Source organism: Cupressus sempervirens, chromosome 7, assembly GCF_028749045.1.
Source record: "Cupressus sempervirens isolate cs-2001-9-10 chromosome 7, ASM2874904v1, whole genome shotgun sequence".
Classification (NCBI taxonomy): Eukaryota; Viridiplantae; Streptophyta; class Pinopsida; order Cupressales; family Cupressaceae; genus Cupressus; species Cupressus sempervirens.
In genome coordinates this window covers 712,362,682-712,381,652 of record NC_143124.1, presented here as the reverse complement: position 1 = coordinate 712,381,652, position 18,971 = coordinate 712,362,682, and the positions used below count along the sequence as shown (strand labels likewise).

At 37.8% G+C, this 18,971-nt stretch overlaps 1 protein-coding gene across 4 annotated transcripts in view; it reads left to right on the top strand.

Moving 5' to 3' along the window:
- LOC149549213 (sodium/calcium exchanger NCL1-like) overlaps positions 1-18,971 on the top strand; it is a 97,944-nt gene that overhangs the window by 15,753 nt on the left and 63,220 nt on the right. The window contains exon 1 of one of the 4 annotated variants that reach the window (XM_089792629.1): positions 450-1,546. The exons of the other annotated variants lie outside the window; for them this stretch is intronic. Coding sequence (XP_089648755.1) covers positions 1,108-1,546 — 439 coding nt within the window. The 5' untranslated portion in view covers positions 450-1,107. Of the gene's footprint in view, positions 1-449; positions 1,547-18,971 lie in introns of those variants that run through there. 4 annotated transcript variants of the gene reach the window in all.

The following is an 18,971-nucleotide window of genomic DNA, read 5'->3' as shown; positions in this document are numbered from 1 at the left end:
ATTATCATCCAAAACCTTTATATTAAAAAATTATAAACAATCGAACCCAAAAGAAAAAAGACACAAACATCTAGCTTGTTTAACATTATTTGTCACCATGAATTGTGGGTAATGAACAGTACAGCAGTAGTTGGGAGAAGAGGACGTTTAACGACCGGTAGTTGCATGTATCGTTACAGATTTTGGAGTTGTTTTTGGGGTAAGGAGACGGGAAAGTATAGGAGCAAGTGCGTTGGAGGAATGGTAGTTGCAGAGATATTCAACGAGTTTGGGCTTTTTGTTCTGTTTGAGGACTAGTAGTTGCAAAGATATTTCTGAGTTTGCGATTTTGTGCTTTGTCTTACGCGAGATATAAAAGGTTTCTTTTTCTTCCTACCTATCGTACGGTTTGACTCATTTTTCGCCGTTCGTTCTGCCGTATAAACGGCGTTAGAGTCATTTTTAGGTTTAGCAGTCTTTCTCTTCAATATTTTTTGGCTGGGTATTTTGCCCTGAGAGTTACTTTTTCTCATACGAACTACAGCATTATATTATATAAACTACACGTTTTTCTTGTACAAGCTATAGCATTATTCATTTTTAAATTTAAACGTGCCCGAGCCATAAGGTAACGTGTGGGACATTAGTATGCATTTAAGTTTCTATCAAGAACTAGTGGATGTAGGTTTGTAAACGTGAAAAATGAAATCAATTTGTAAACGTGGGATGAATGAACGAATGAATAATTCAAATTGCCAGGTGCGATTATTTCCTCTGAGGAATATTGTACATCACGGACATAGATGGACTTTTCAATCATGCCATCGGTGAACTCGAGATTAACCTGGAATTCAAAATTCACGAGCTTTTACTTCAATTAAAAATGGATTTGAAATCTTAAACTATACACGCGGGAAGGATTAACTCGTCATCGTCCAATCACCTGACAGTATACGCGTTCTCGACGCGGGTTGTCCGCGCAATGGATCACCCATTCTTAGCCTTTTTAAGCAAGCCCTGGAATGCAATCGGCCGGCAATTACAACAAATGATTAACATTTCAATACAAATTCAGTTCTCCCCAAAGTTGTTAACGAGGCCAATTTTAGAAAAAACCTGAAGAATTTCATGGAACGTTTTAGTAGACATACCATCAAAGGGTTTAGAGTTCTTGTGGTGCTCCTGCTATGCGCGGGTGTTCACGGCGCTGGGAAAGATGGATTTTTTTTGCTGAAATCCGCAGCGAGACTCGATTGTGGAGCAAATCTGGTGTCGGATGGAGGGGACGGCAAGATTTCAGATGGATTTATAGGAAAGGTTTCAGCCGGTTGGAAAAATAGGGATTTAGAGAGTAGCAGTTGCGAGGAGACATACGGCTTCATGCCCTGCACTACGGCTGCATTGGGGAACTTGTTTCTGTTGGCGGCGTATGGTTACCTCATGTATTTAGCTGCCAAGTTTATGTCCGACGGAAGCGAGGAGCTATTAACGGTTACAGGGCCTGGTATCATCGGAGGTCTGTTCTTACCCGTTCTTGGAGCTTTTCCCGACGCTTTACTCGTTCTCGGTGAGGAATCTTCTTCTGCTTCCTTCCTTGTGCCTTAATGGACCAAAAAATCGTTTGCTTTCCCTTCTTTTTAAATTATTTGTTTCTGCGTGTGGACCTTCAGTATTTGACTCTTTTCAGTACACTATTTGACTACGGAAACCTTTTGAGTATAATTTTTCTTTCTAGATTTTTTTTTTGGTTTCTGTTTGTTCTTGTACAGTATTGACTTGTTCTTGTACACTATTGACTTGGGAAACCTTTGAGTATAATGCTTTTATTTTCACAATTATTTTTGGTATAGTTAATTTGAACCCCGAGCACATCACTTGAGAGGGTTATAACTATTTTAACATAGTGGGAGAGTTTAGTTTAGATGACTATCCCACTTTTTATGTAATCTATAAATTTTATATAACATTAAGTTGTTCTAATAGTTTTTTGGGAAAGACTGGGTAAGTTTTTTTTGTCATCAACATCATCAGGATGCAAGAGCGTTGAGGAAAATTGAAATATGGATTGCAGATCCAGATGGGGAGATAAAAAAGAAAGGGTGAGGTGATAGAAGGGGCATGCAAAATCACACTGACACGGTCAACAATAAAAAGGAATTAATAATATGAACCAAAAAATTAAAAAAAAATTACAAAACCAAGAGACAAAAAATAGAGGAGTCAGTCAAGTTATAAATAAATAGAAGGAAAAAACTTGAAAAGGGTGAGGTGATGGAAGGGGCATGCAAAATCAAGCTGACACGGTCAACAATAAAAAGAAATTAATAATATGAGCCAAAAAATCAAATTAAAAAAAATAGAAAACCAAGAGACAAAAAATAGAGGAGTGAGTCAAGTTATAAATAAATAGAAGGAAAAAATTTGAAAATATGTATAAGCTGACACGGTCAACAATAAAAAAAATGAATAATACGAGCCAAAAAATCAAATTAAAAATAAAATAAAACCAAGAGACAAAAAATAGAGGAGTCAATCAAGTTATAAATAAATAGAAGGAAAAAACTTGAAAATATTTTTTAATTTGATTTTTTGGCTCGCATTATTAATTTCTTTTTATTGTTGACCATGTCAGCTTGATTTTGCGCTATGTTCCCCGGGGACGCGTCCCCCCCAAAAAAACAGCGTTTTGGGGACGGGGACGTCCCCATCCCGGAAACTTCATTGGGGACTTGCATCCGTCCCCAATTTTTTATAACACAAAAAATTAAAAAAACTAAAAAAAATGTCACATTTGCCGTCCCCCGCCGTCCCCAAAATCGGCAAAAAAAAAAGCCGTCTTGGAAACCCGTCCCGCTGTCCCCTGCCATCCCTGTCCCGAAAACTCGGGGGAACATAGATTTTGCGTGCCCCTTCCATCACCTCACCCTTTCTTTTTTATCTCCCCATCTGGGTCTGCAAGCCATATTTCAATTTTCCTTGACTCTCATGCATCCTGATGATGGATCATGTAGTATGATATGAAACGTTGATGACAAAAAAACTTACACAATCTTTCCCAGAAAACTAATAGAACACTATATATGGATTGTAGAAATCTGATAGCTTTGTTTAACATTAAGTTGTTAAATAATAAATTAATATTTAAAATTTATCTTCATTATTAATTTATTATGTAATAAAGAATTACATAGACTAATTATTTGAAGTGGGAAAGTAGTGGAAAAGTTCTAAAAAAAATTTCTAGAGAAAAAGGGAAAAGTCAAAAGTATTATTAAAAATAGTGAAAATGAAAAAATAAGTGTTTAATTTGTGAAAAAATAATGAAAAAGAAAATGGTAGTTTTTCAAAAAGTAACTAAAAAAGGAAAACATTTTTTCCTAAATAATTGTGAGTTTATAGGAGGACGAGGCTCTCATTTAGGGGATTGTGAGTTAATCGATTTTGCTATTGTTTGAAGGAGATTGTTCTTCTGAGGTTTGTGAGGATGGAAACCCTAGCAGCATTTTCATATTGAGACACAATTGTGCTTATTTATGGAGATATTCATTGTAGTTTGCATGACATTTAATATTAGTTGCGAAGGATGAAGTAGGACAAGATTAAGAGAATATTTAATAGTTTATTGCTTGTTTTACCTTCTTCCAAGTTGGTTGTGCACTTGTAGAGCTTGTTGTCTAGCTACTTGGATTTCTAGGGCTTTGTGGAGGTTACACATGCTATTAAGGAGTGTTTTGGACGTGGACTTCCTTCCATACATATAGTGTGGCATTTGGAGTTGATTTTGAGGTTTGGCTTGCATTTTTGGAGTGATTTTTTGGTGACTTTGCAAGCAGCTCAAGCAATATTAGTGTAGCTTGTTTTGAATATGTTGAATTTGTTTTTTTTGTATTTTTATGAACAAGTTTTCTGTTATTTTTGAAAAAAATTATGTTTTTAATCAGAAATAAATCTAGAATATTTAGTTGTGTAATTTTTGAAGATTATCTATTTTTCATGCATTGTAACTGCTGCAATATTTTCTATTTATCTACATTGTATTTTTCAGCTAAAAACATTGTGAAAAAAAAAAAATCGTTCTAAGACCACAAAAACTAAAGAAGACAAAGTAGCAAATTACAATATTTAAAAACAAATATATGAAAAAAAACTATAATCAATAATGTATTTGTTTGTGTCCAAAATTCAAGTTGACAATAATATTGAATGTCATTCTTATATGTATTATATTATATGTTTTTTTACAATGATACATTCACTTGAGTCAATGTGTGGTAATGGCTATGCCTTTTCGAACACAACAAATACATGATCTTAGGGATGGATGATCTTTCATTTGAACATTAAAAATATATTGGTGAGTAGCTAGAAGTGCACTAGAAGCTCAATTATTAGGTTGTAAATCTAAGTTGATGATGTTAGTTTAATACATTTCAACCTAATAAATGTTGACTGTCAAGTAAATGCTTTGACTAAAAATGTAGCCTATTTGAGTCACTAATGACCAACAAATCTCAAGCTCCATACCAACAATCTCCCACTTGGAGACTAATGACAACAACGACCAACAAATCTCAAGCTCCATACCAACAATCTCCCACTTGGAGACTAATGACAACAACTCCATCGATGCTAGACCCATTGGACTAATCTCCAAATTTAACTTGGCAAGTTTCTCATTTGCATCATCATCCTTGAAGGCCAATTGAAATTGAGGAGGTAATTAGTTTCTTTAGAGTTACCTCCTTTGTCAAAATGTTTGTTACTTTCCGCTAGTGTGAATATTTTTAACTTCAACTATCCATCTTCCAAAATTGAGCAAATTATATGGTACTTGAGCTGATTATGTTTAGTCTTTGAATGACAGGTCGAATTCTTCCCAAGATGAATGATACTTTGTCTATCCCTTTACAACCTAATTTTCTCTTGCTTCTTTCCTAGTTAAATTGTTGTAATCAATCATCTCTTTACTAGCCTTTGAAGTAAAAACATGCTTCGCTTTTGTTGTAGAAAGTACAACTACCTCTTGTTTGAAATGCAACAGGTTGTTATTAAATCTACGGTAAAAACATACATTTTAGTGCTCCTCTTGCTATGTTTATGTGTATGTATATCTATCACTTGCTAGATTCGACATTAACATATCACTATAGAGTAGAGTTGGAACCTCTAAAACATAATGCTTATGTAGTAGTACCTTCTAGTTACCTCAAATGGATGATTGAGAATGTAGGTCTCAAGCTAAGATTTGTTGTTGATAGAAAGGCCTCAGCAATTTTGAGACAATTGAAATAATTGAGGACCTTATCCAAAAGTCATTCACCCCTTCAAATAGCAAATTAATTACATATCTTTCTCTAGCAATGAACATGAATGAATTTGATGCAAGATAAAACTCCTCAAGCTACAATTCACAAACTTAGAACATTGCATTTATGAGATGGGTGTCATGGCTTACTATAGTGAAAGCATAAGATCTTTCTACTGTCATTCATTTGATCACTTTCTAATTTGCTTGTCTCATTTGTTGACTAATTTGACTCCATGTGGAAATGTTATCTTTATACTTTTTGTGAAGGAATCCCTTGCATTAAAATTTTCTCATAGAAGTGGAGGTCTTCGTATCTCTTTCCTTATTGATGTCTTCTTGTAGAGTAGGTGGATTGAGTACCTTAATACAACCCTTAGAGGATCTAATAGACCATCCATAAATAGAATAATAAGTCTTTTCTTTAAAATATTTGGGACCAATATCGATAACTTCTAAAAATCTGCAACATAAGCATCTAGTGTACCTCAATGTGTAATGTTCCATTCTTGCAACTACTTTCAAACAATCCTTTCTCCTGCATAATGCCAGTTAGATGGAACAAGTATGGTGTTCTGGAGGGTAGTATGGCTAGGTGATTCGACCAAAGTACGGGCAAAATGGGAGGTTGTACAATATAGTGTTAGGTTACAGGTTTGCCATACAGTGAGGGTGGGAGAGTGATGTGTGGTGAACAACTTTGGCCGAACGGTGACCAAGTAGGCTGTATGGTCTGGGGGGCTGTAAGTGGCATACAATGTATGATGACCAAAAAGTAGCCATATTGTTGGCCGTATGGTGTGGAACAAAGCAACAGTATGTTGTGGTGACCAATATTGGCCATACGGTAGCAGGAAGGTGAAGGCCCAATGGCCATACGGTGATGGAATGAGGGAGTTAGGACGTTGGCTATACAATAGGCAATGTAGTCACATGGAAAGATGAACTTTGTGTTGGGAGAAGTGGATGGTGTATAGGTAGAGAGGAAGTGCTCATACATACAATAATGCAGAAACCCAAATTCATAAGATAGAATGAAAAATGGAGATTAAAACACAAAAACCTTTAATTAGATTTGCCAAAAGATGGTGCTCCGATTCACCAGATCCGAGTGAAGTATTATAGGCAACGGAATAGGGTGAGGGTTGAATCCCACTGAAACCGGAAATAGCCAAGTAGAGGTCTTCCACTTCCGAAATGGTGAACAATAGAGAATCCCAACATGAATTCGTAGTATAAAGAAATAATCCAAATTGCATATCTAATGACTACCTACAAGCCGTTCTTAAATACCCGTCGAGGAAAACTTTCCGAGAGTGTACAAAGATAGCCGACGGCAACACAAACTACAGAAAAATAAAATAAAAATGGGTCTGAGATATATTAAATCAATTGGTCCATTAATGATTTATTTAATAACAGGAACAATACAGTCCTCTCGCCCCAAATTTTGCTTGTCCTCAAGCAAATGCAATGCTGGGTGCTGAAGAATGTGCTTGCCCTCCCACATCGCATCGTCCAATGGCAAGTGTTTCCAATGTACCAAATATTCCTTCACTGTGTAGTTCCACAGGGTCCTCTCACGTACTTCAATGATCTCGGCTGGTTCCAATATGAGCTTTCCTTCCTCATTGAGCGATGGAAGGTCTGTGGCTATTGTGACGTTCTGTCCCACGACCTTCTTCAGGCATGAAACATGAAATACTTTATGAGTACGGTTCCCCTTCGAAAGTGTCAGCTCTTAGGTGACTTCACCAATGCGACAAACTACACGATAGGGGCCATAAAATTGTGGCTTCAGTTTTCCATTTTTGTTTAATGAGGATTGTCGATGTGGTTGGAGCCTGAGATAGACCAAGTTCCCTACTTAGAAACTCCTTTCCATTTGGTGTCTGTCGGCATACATCTTCTGTTGATTCTGTGCCTGTTGTAAGTTTTCCTTCAGGCATCTTAGGATGTCATGTCCCTCCTGAAGCTAGTCTCTTGCCCTCGGTGTGCGACTGTCACCTAGAACTGTGTTAATGAAGGAAAGGGGTTTGTACTCGTATAGAGCTTTGAATGGTTCCATACCGATGAACATGTGATATGTGGTATTGTAACAATATTCCTTTAGGTGTATCCATTTGACCCACGCCCGTTGTTATGCCGAAACATAGTTTCGAAGGTAACCTTTGAGCCACTTGTTCACAATCTCCATTTGTCTGTTTGTCTGTGGGTGGTAATTAGTACTTGGTGACAATTCTGTCCTTGCCAACCGAAACAGTTATGTCTAGAAGATACTAATGAATTGCCCATCTCAATCACTGACAATGTTTTAGGGTAACCCGTGCAGATGAAAGACTTCTCTAAAAAATAGATTGGCAACTTGCGCGGCCTAAAAATCTGAGGGGATGGTGAAGAAATGTGCGTACTTTGTCAATCTATCAGCTACCACGAAGATACAATCCTTTTCGTTCACCTTGGGAAGTCCAATTATGAAATCTATCGAGATACTTTCCCACTTATGTTTCGGAATTGGCAAAGGTTGTAGTAACTTGGCAAGTAGAGTATGTTCAGATTTGTTCTGCTGAGAGACCGCACACTCTCTTACATACTGCAATACATCTCTTTTAAGTCCTTTCCATGAAAACCTCTCCTTGAAAAGTTTGTACATTTTGAGGAAGCCCAGTTGTCCTGCCAAGGGTGAGTTGTGTACCTCCTTCAAGATTTTCTGCTTCAATTTGGATTTCGCCACTAAAAATATCCGATTCTTATGGTAAATGATGTTATCCACCACTTTGTATTGATCATCCTAGGTGTTGCCATCCATTAGCTCACAAGCAAATGTGTTTTTAGAATATTCCACCAACAAATGTGCTTTCTAGTCAGTTGAAATCTGGGTTAGTAAGCAGATGGCGGATTTCCTAGACAAAGCATCTGCAACCACATTGTTCTTTCCTTTCACATATTCAATGTCAAAATCAAAAGCCTAAACCTTGCTTACCCATTTTTGTTGCCTCTCGTTCAAGTCCTGTTGCTCCAAAAAATATCTCAAACTATTGTGATCCATATGAACGACAAATTTGGCACCCACCAGATACTGCCGGGACTTGGTTAGTGCATGTACGATGACCAACATCTCTTTGTCATAGATGGAATATAAGCATTCTATTTGTGTAAGCTTCTTGCTCTCATAGGCTATGGGGTGTCTATCTTGCATCAGTACTGCGCCAATGCCTTCTCCGGATGCATCGCACTCCATAATGAACAATCGAGTGAAATCAGGTAAAGCAAGCATGGGACAAGTGCTCATTGCTTCCTTCAGCTTATCAAAAGTAAGTTGTGCCTTTTCATTCCATTGGAAGGACACCTTTCTTGTCAAATCTGTTAGTGGTGCCTTGAGCTGAGAGAACCCCTTTACAAATCTCTGGTAATAATTGCACAGTCCAAAAAATCCTCGCAACTCTGTGAGTGATTTTGGGGGAGGCCAATAAAGGATAGCCTGAATCTTCTCCTAATGAACTTGAACGCCATATTTACTAACAACATGTCCCAGGTACAATATTTTTGTCATACTGAATTCACACTTGGATTGCTTGGTGAACAAAGACTGATCCTTCACCATCCTTAGGACTTCATCTAGATGCTTTAGGTGCTCTTCCCATGTCCTGCTATAAATAAGAATGTCATCAAAAAATTCTAGTAAGTACTTATGTAATTGTTTGTTGAAGATGCGATTCATGCATGATTGGAATGTAGCAGGGGCATTCATTAATCCGAATGGCATGACCAGGAACTCATAATGCCTATAGTGATAGCGAAAGGCTGTCTTTTCCACGTCTTCTTCCCTCATGCGGATCTAGTGGTATCCAGAATGAAGATATATTTTCGAAAAATAGAATGCGCCATGTAATTCATCTAGCAACTCATCTATCCTTGGAATTGGATATCTATTCTTTATTGTTTATTTGTTCAACACATGGTAGTCCACATACATGCACATCGTTCCGTCCTTTTTGACCAATACCATTGATGATGCGAAGGGGCAAGAATTGGGACGGATCCATCCTTTCTCCAACAATTCTTGAATCATCTTTTTGATCTCATCTTTGAATTTCTTGGAATGGCGGTAGGGTGTAGTTATGACCAGCTTGGCTCTTGCTTCCAACTCGATAGTGTGTTCAAACCCTCGATGAGGCGGTATTCCAAGAGGAATGTCTATAAAAACTCTATCATGATCACTCAAAATATTTTGGAGATCATCATCTTGGGAATGTGTTCGTTGCCCTTTTATAGGTTATGCCGAGACAAAACAATGTGCAGCCCAAGCAACATCATCACGCCGAAAAATTGCCTCCATCCAATATGCAAAGACTTCCTTCGGACCCTCATTTTCCATTCCGTGGAGAACAACCTTCTTTCTGTTGACAACAAAAATGAAGTCCTTCCGTTTGAAGCTCTGAGTGTATTCATCAAGTGTCTCCATCCACTATATGTCCAAAATAACCTCCATATCATCAAGGTTTTCGTACGGTTCAAACTAACCGTTTTGGTATCCTCGTGGGGTTGGTTGTCTTTAGTGGGTATATCTTCATGTTTGTCCTCATCATCAGACATGACCTCAATGTAGTGGATCTTTCCTTTCTCGAGGCATCTGTACCCAAGTTCCCATGTTCCCTTGTAGTTGAAACATAGTTTCTTCCTTCAGAGCTCTTGTCTGGTAGCTTCGTCCAACTATGGCTTTCTCAGTGGAGGTTTATTATCTTTGTCCCTCAGAAGCATCGATGGTTGGGGGTGTAACCCTAAGAGGATGACGCCGACGATGATGCCATACTCTGTGCCTTCTTAATGGCCTCTAATAGGGTGGTAAGATTGACCCCTTTTACCCAACCTTTTAATGGTTTTGTTAGTCCGTCCATGAAGAGCACTAAATGCCTTATTTTAGAAATGTCCGTGACCAAAATAGAGAGTTTTGGAATTCCACAATGTATTGGTCAACCAATCCAGTTTGCCTCAGCTGTGCCAAATCTTTGAAATTGAGTTTCGGATCTTCACCATCAAATCGATCTATCAATTTCTCAGTGAATTCCACATAGGTACTTATTTGATCATGTCCTAGTGTGATGGTGTTGTGATGCCACCTTTCATGTTCAACTCCCTCCAAGTGTAAGGCCGCAAATTTAATTGCTTCTTCTGGCATGGGATTAAGCTAGAGGTAAGTATCTGCCTTCATTACCCATGCTTGCGTAGATATGGATCCAGATCCGTCAAATGGTGATAGATTTACTTTACTCAACTTCCTCTTGAGATCATCATTAAAATATCCTCTGTTTTCACCTCCTGAATATCACATTCTCAGATCTGCATAATCTTTGTAGGATATATCTTCTTCAAAATTTGCATTCTTCCAGTCTTCTCTCAGTTGTTCTTGCATTTCTTCAAAGGTCGACTGCTTCCCTTCGAGTGGTGTCTCTGTCCATGGGGGAAAAGACAACATGGAAGGTCAAGAGTGTGTTAGATTAGGGTTTGCTTTACTCGATACCAAGTCAATGTTGTGACCATTTTGTTCTCTGGATATTTTATTATTTGCCAACTTCTTGAGAGTCTCTTTCGTGAGTCGCTGAATATCATTGATCTGTGCTTGATTCCTTGCAAGTTCTCTTAGTAGTGCCAGGAGTTTGGCTGCTATGGGTTCTGGTTCGACAACCATTATATCAACGGAATGGGTTCTTCTTCTCTTTCAGCTATAAACTCTCATTCACTATCCTCAGGCTGGCAGGATTGAAGCTCTAATACCACTGTAATGTTTCGTTCCTGCAACTACTTTCAGACAATCCTTTCTCCTACACAATGTCAGTTAGATGGAACAAGTATGGTGTTCTAGAGGGCAGTACAACTAGGTGACTCAACCAAAGTACGGGCAAAATGGGAGGTCGTACGGTATAGTGTTAGGTTATAGGTTTGTCGTACATTGAGAGTGGTACAGTGATGTGTGGTGAACAACTTTGGCCGTACGGTGACCAAGAAGGTCGTATGGTGTGGGGGATATAAGTGTTGTACAATGTATGATGACCAACAAGCATTCATACTGTTAGTCGTACGGTGTGGAACCAAGCAGTAGTACGGTGTGGTGACGAATACTGGCCATACAGTAGTAGGAAGGTGAAGGCCCAATGGCTGTACGGTGATGGAATGAGGGAGTTGGGATGTTGGCCATACAGTAGGCAATGTAGTCACATGGAAAGATGAACTTCGTGTTGGGAGAAGTGGATGGTGTATGGGTAGAGAGGAAGTGCTCAAACATACAATAATGCAGAGACCCAAACTTATAAGATAGAATCAAAACAGGAGATTAGAACACAAAAACCTTCAATTAGATTTGTTAAAGATGGTGTTTTGATTTGTCAGATCCAAGCGAAGTATTATAGGCGACAAAATAGGGTTAGGGTTGAATCCCATTGAAATCAGAAATAGCCAAGTAGGGAAGGTCTTCCACTTTCGAAATTGCGATCAACAGAGAATCCCAATAGGAATTCACAATATAAAGAAATAATCCAAATTGCATATTTAATGACCACCTACAAGCCGTGCTTAAATACCCGTTGGGGAAAAGTTTCTGGGGGTGTACAAAGATAGCCGACGACAAGACAAACTATGGAAACAAAACAAAAATGGGTTTGAGATATATTAAATCAATCGGCCCATTAACGATAGTTTGATTAATGATTTATTTTATAACGCATTACACATTGTTTCAACATAGCCAACTTTTTCAAATGCAACTTGGGATCTTTTCTATCAATCATTTAGTAAGCCTCTTCGTGAACTTAGCGTATGAAGTGATCATGTCATGTCCTAGAGTAGTCCATCCCATGATGCCACCACACATGAGAAGAACATCCAATTGAATAACGACATATTTAATAGCTTCATCTTTCAGAATGGGATTCAATTGAAAATATGTATCTACATTTTGCACCCAAGCTTTAGTTGGAGTCTTTCCTGATGTCATGATAAGAGTGGGTTAATTTCCCAACTTTTTTTTGCATTTCATGATTATTTTGTTCTTCCACCAACATGGGGCCTATACTTATTTGAGGCCAATGTAATCTCTAGGAGATATAACAACTTGTAAATCTAGGTCTCCATCTATCAATTTTACATAAACTAATTTTTCAAATCATCCCTTGAGGTTCATTGGCAACTTGAGGTTGGATTCTAGGTTGGGAAACCAACATTAGGTGTAATGCCCTGCTCGAAGATCCTTGGAAAAAGGATAAACATAAGGCAACACACACACACATGTATATTAAGGGGAAAAGATGCAACATGCAACATCCACACAAGATTGCAATAGAAGACTAACACAACTAATTGCCAAAGATCTCCAAACGTCACTACTTACCAACGCATTCATTTACCACTACGTGAATTAAGCATACAAGTTTCATTTCAAGATGTGAGATAACATTTAACATAGAGTACATTTTAAAGCCCAAAAGACAAGTTCCCAGATGATTAGTCATACAATTTTATTTTCGTTTACCATTGCGAAGCTACAAAGATAAATTCCCAAAATACACTCTTGAACCGATCTATTTTGATCCAAGAAGGTTTAGGACCCAAAAGGGTGTCCAAAATTACTAATCAAACTTCCAGACGACAAGCGTAAATGCCCTTTGTTTGTCATGCAACAAAACATGGTCAAGCTCGTGCGAGTCAAGAAGTTCCTAGCATGAGCTTTCTCCACGATCTAGCTTTCTCCACGATCTAGGCGAGTTGCCTATCTAGACTCGCACGAGACTTTTCTATGCCATGCGAGTAAATGCATACTTGCTTGAGACTTTACTTTGTTGCACAAGAGTTTGCTCTTCCCAGTTGACAGAAATCTGACAACACCCAAAAAAGGCAAGTAAAGTGTGAAAACATGAAACCTCTACATCGGGGAGTACCGGATATACGTAAATCGAGTAGTGATCACTTGAGAGCATAAAGTAAATCCAAGGACTAAATTAAAGCTAAAATGCACATGGCAATAACATACATCCATCTAATCACATCATTAATAAACGAAAAGTGCATAAGAAACATCGCAGTGAAATGGAGTAAAGGATCGAAAGATACTATCCCTAAACATGATATCAAAAGAACATAGATCACTAAGGAATATACTCTGGAATCCACAGAGAATCCAAGTGAAGCATCAAGCTTCGGAACTAACTAGAAGAAGGCCAACTCTGTATGTCGGTCCCCAATAGTGGTATGTGTAGCTATGCCTCCCAACCATGCGGAACCCATAGGCCCACTCCCGCTGTGCTGATGGAGATAGTGATCCAACCACAAACACAAAGAACAATCATCCAAGGCTAACACCCACACTAAGCAGAACAAGGGACTAGAACCAAGATCATGAGACTATGCAGTACAACAGGTCCTGATCAGACACTCTATGGGATAGCTATATAGGGACTTTAGTAGAGTGTAGGTTGCTTGGCATCGGAAAGCTCAAGCTAAATCTGGTGCGGAATGAATCCCTTAGGAAACCATCACATTGTGCCCTCGCAATAGCTTCCGTAAAAGACTGCAAAATGTACAAACACCACATACCCTTGCACCAACGCTATGGAGAACATTCAGGTGTGCTCTTATCTTATAATTATGTTTTATTACCCATTAGTAAATCTACTTTATACTTATTAGAACCTCTTCACATTATCTTGCTGGCCGTAGTCCAGGGTACCAAGAGAAGCCACTTACATGTCTACCCTACATATCCATGCTCATCACACGATGAGTGCCTGTAGGCAATGCATTTTCACAACCCAACCCCAAATGAACAATCTTAGAATCGACCTAAATCCGAGAGTTTGGGCCTCACAAGATCCCATCATACACGTGCACATGCTCATGTGTGGGCACCACCATCCACACTAAATCAAACTTAACAAGGGTTGGATGAGAAAAGACAAGAATCTCCAAGTGTAACAACACACTCAACCGATCATAATATTAGGAGTATAGGTTTGACATGAATCTCAATGAAGACAAATTTAAAACATGACCGGATTGGAAACCTAGCATACATTTCAAATCCACAACTAAAATTGGTGCAAAGAATAACTCAAGAAAACTGGGCAGCACGCAAAACGAGGCAATGCAAAAAGTGCTAAAAAATGAAGGTTGTCAAAAATCAACAAAATTAAAACCCATTATCTAAATGGTGGTCACATGCCCCAAACTCAAATAAAAATCAGTTTCAAATTCGTATGCAAAAATGACCAGCATAACACTACAAAACTTATAAATTTCTAAGTCAAAAATCCTCAAATGCTCACACATGCCCAATTGGCCCAAATGGGCATGAAAATGGAGGGGAACACTAGTTCTCAACCTCCGAACCCAAAGCAATAAAAAGCAAATGCTTAAACGGGCCAAAAATATTAAAACAGAAAAGCACTACCTCACAGCCAGAAGGGTAAAAATGGAAATAGACACTAGTAAATAAAGCGGGTGCCAAAGTTGATGATACGCTCGACAAAGGGGGAGTTTCCTACTACAAATCCAATGAGCCTATTCTCATGGTGACCCATGAGCACAACTCACCCAACGAACAAAAGATCGAAAAGCTCACAAGGGGTTTTGGAGAATTCACTCCAAAATCCTCAAATTCTAAAGTGAGAAGAATAATCTCGCTTTTAGCCAATATTTGCACTTTAACAAAGTGATATAAATTAGATTATTTATAATAAAATTATCTAATTAGCTTCCTTAACCCAAATAATTCTGGCAAACCAATTGCTTGGGATTTAACTACAACAAATTAGCTGGTAAAAGAATTTAAATTTAAATCAAATATAAAATTCCCTTAAACAATTAAATCACAATAACTTGACAAATTCCGCGACTATTGCAAATTCCTAAATGCACAGATAGGCTCACGGGTCTAATTACAAATGCATAATGATTTTGGATTTTTACCAATTGACTGAAGGGTTTATTATTTTAATTAGCACAAACAGGTTGCCCATATAGGGATGACATTTGCTCAATATGAACAATTAAATCACTAACTCCACGTGTCAATGCCCGAGATATAAGTCCTGCACAGTAAACAACTTGATCAAGTGTAGATGCACGATAGTAATATAACTGAAGCAACAGTGTGTGAAATTGCGTGAACAATCATATAATTAATTTCATTAAAATAATCTATTTAATCACTCATTTGCACCATGGTAAAAGCTTATTGCAAGAATGATATAAATTTCCGTAGCACAACCATATCAACTATAATCCGATAAAATCCATCATATAACCATGACAAAGTATATATCCGAATACAAAACAACCAACGATCATCATAAAGCATCAAGCCACATCGCTAGCGCCATCATGTAGATATGATCAAATTGAATAGTGTAGCATCTAACATCTATCGGCTATGATATTGGCAATTAAAATATTGTCAAATCATCAAAGCATCTGAAATGCACATAAACAACAATATCATAAAGTGTCTCTGAAACAAAATAGGCCATGGTACAGAATGCAAACACGGAAGGCACTACATTAGGGGTCTTGTGACCTTTTCACAGATCATCCCATTGCAAATATGAACCTCTACATGTTTGCCCACTTGGTCATTTGCCTGGGGTCCTTGGTAGTTTTGTTATAGTTTCACAAAGTTCCAAGTGTTTGGATAGGCAATGATTTGTCCTAAGTTTTGAATCGAGTGCCATCTACTTTAGTGTTTCTATCTTTTAGACTCTGAGAGAACTTTTCTAATTGAGGGGTAATGGAATTAAGTGTTTCAAAATGTCTACCAATGAAATTTTGAGTGTTTTTTATGACTTTCCACCCAAGGGCAACAACTCTTTTGAGTGTTAAAGTGGGGTTTCTCCTCATGCACCCAAAGCAATAAGTTCTTTTTTTAAATTTCTATTTTTACTATGCCTATTTTTAGTAAGTTTCATCATGCCTTCGTTTGGCCTAATTTTGAGTTTAGAAGAACTTCCTCTTTTTAGCTATGTCCTTGTTTGGCCTAATTTTGAGTTCAGACAAACTTATTGTTTTAATAGTTTCTATTTTTAGTAAGTTCTTTATATGGCAACATGTGAGCATTAATTGCAAAGGAACCAAAGAATATCTAGAAAAAGATAGTGGAAGTGAAATGTTATTCAAGGAAAATGGCCAAGTATGGGAAAAATCCTCTACTGCTTGCCAGATGCACCCAAGAGAAGAAATTAACAAAGACAAAGGATTTCTCTTTCAAGAGGAAAACCTCCAACCCAAAAGAGTGCCCAAGAGAGGAAATGCACCATGACAAAGGATTTTTGCAAAATCCAAAATTTCCTTATCTAAGCTCTAGATACACTCATGGGTGCGAATTCCCCTAGTGTAAGGAAATTCGTTTAAATTCAAAATTCCTTCATTTCTCAAATATTCTCAAGATGACAAGGTGTCCAAAAAATGGCAAAGTGTAAGACCATGAAAGGCCAAAATTTGAGTTAGTAAAATTCTTCCTCTCGCCCAAATGTGCTCATGGGTGTAAATTTACCCTTAGTAAGGAATTTAATCTAAATTTGCCTTTAAGTTTTGAAGTGCAGTCCTGGGCGCTAATTCTCCAATGCAAGGATTTGCGCCCTTACTCCAAAATTCCTTCTTGATAGCTAAAATGCACTATCGGGTGCAAATTCACCTTGACAACGAAATTTCTCTTCAAGCAAAAAATCCCTCCTCATGTCTCATATGCACCCAAGATGGAGAAATAATATAAGGCATGGAATTTGATGTTAAAGATGATATTTTGATGGAATGTGACAAGTTAAAGGGGCATGGCACATGGAAATCAAAGGGTGGATGATTTGGTTTAGCAACATTTGGTTGTCATTGGTATGACAAGTAAGATTTTCCTCCAAAATTGAAACTGGAAGAGTATTTTGGAAAGCATTAGATGAAGTTGCTAAATTTACCCCAGTGCCAACTTAGTAGTCAGTGTGCAAATTCTCTATATAAGGGAGTTTAGAATTTCATTTCTCACATCACAGGTTGAGAGACACAAGGCAAGAGAACTTTAGTTCAAGAAGCAAACTAATTTCAAGAGAGTTTAAAATTTAGGAGGTTTTCATTTTCCAAGGTTCAAGATCTTTCCAAGTTTGGAATCAAAGTACTGAATTGTTTCCTAGATTTAAAATTTTTGGATGCAAGTCTTATGTTGGGTATACTTATTTTGCAAGAAGCTAGATGCCAAGATCAAAGGCGACAAGCGTGTAAAGATAGGCATAGATCAAGAATGAGCTCAAAGGATATCTTCTAGAATCTTGAATCGTGTCAAAGTGGAAGGAAGTTGGTGACACCAACTTGAGACCCCTTAATTTGGATGAATTTATAAGAAGAATGTTTTGCCATTAGGGATACTCTCCATCATTCCTAGCTAAGAAGTTTACCGAGACAATTAGTTTCGCTCTTGCTATTTAGTGTCTAGATTTAATTGTTGAATGTACAAAGTACTATCATTGTGAGCAAAGATCAATTTTGGCTCTTGATAGTATGTTGTTGGCAAATCTCACTTTGGTGAAGAATTTGAGATCCACACGTATCATTCCATGGCATACAAGACAATGGAGTTGATGGATGTGCAAAAGTTATTAGTTGCAAGTGGATACAAAAGCCCAAGCCTCACCATTCCAAGATGCCCAAGTACCTTGTCGGCATGGACTTCAAACAAAAATATAGTGACTTGGTGATGTTGTTGAGCCAAATCGAGTTACACATACAGTCATTCATCCTCAAGCCATGAATGTTCTATTTCATTGAAGAGGTGGTAGATGGAATAAATATTGTTGATTGGGCAAGATTGATTAGTGACAACTTGGATGAGCAGTTGAGGAAATCGAAACACGCTAGATCTTTTTATACGAGTTTTTATATTGTATACATGCTAGCAAGAATCACCAGATATGAAGGATTAAGCAATAGGGGACCCCCAAGATGTGGTTGAGGACTTCTTGAATTGTATGAGTGTTATCCCAACTACGCCTATATAATATTCCAAATTTCTTGAGTACTAGCGACACCTTCACCATGCATATCGTCAAATCTCTTTAGGGATGCATTTGCATGTGGCTGTCACAAGAAGCAACGGAGTTGATAGAAAAGTATGGCTCATGGTTCATTCAATTTTGAAGATTCGCCAACATCTGTCTTCAAGGGTTTTCTTCCCATCCCTACAAGATCTTAAGATATCCAGCTGATGAGGTGGTGTTGTTAGAAGTGACACAACAATTAAAAGCTTATAATAAAATCTAGAAGAAGAGGAAAAGTGGACTTTGACTCCCAATCATCATGGGAAGTTCTAATGAAATGTTCCCATCACTGTCAGCAACAATAAGGTTAGCAAAAGTATTATAGTTTTATTGTGTCTCATATTATAAAAAAGGTTGGATTTTGATCCATATAATAGGGTAACGATAAAATGCTGGCTTGAACATCGCATCATCAAATTGAAGGCAAAGATTATGCACCCGACTTATGATATGATGGGAGATAACGAGTCACATGATGGTAATGCTATGGAGTCATTAGAAGTTAAAACTGGATCTGCAAGGAAAACTAGAACATGGACAGGCAAGAGCATTTCCAAAGATGTGTAAGAAAAGAAAAGACAAGATGTCCCAAGTGAAAGACCTCCACGAGAAAGATAAAGGTT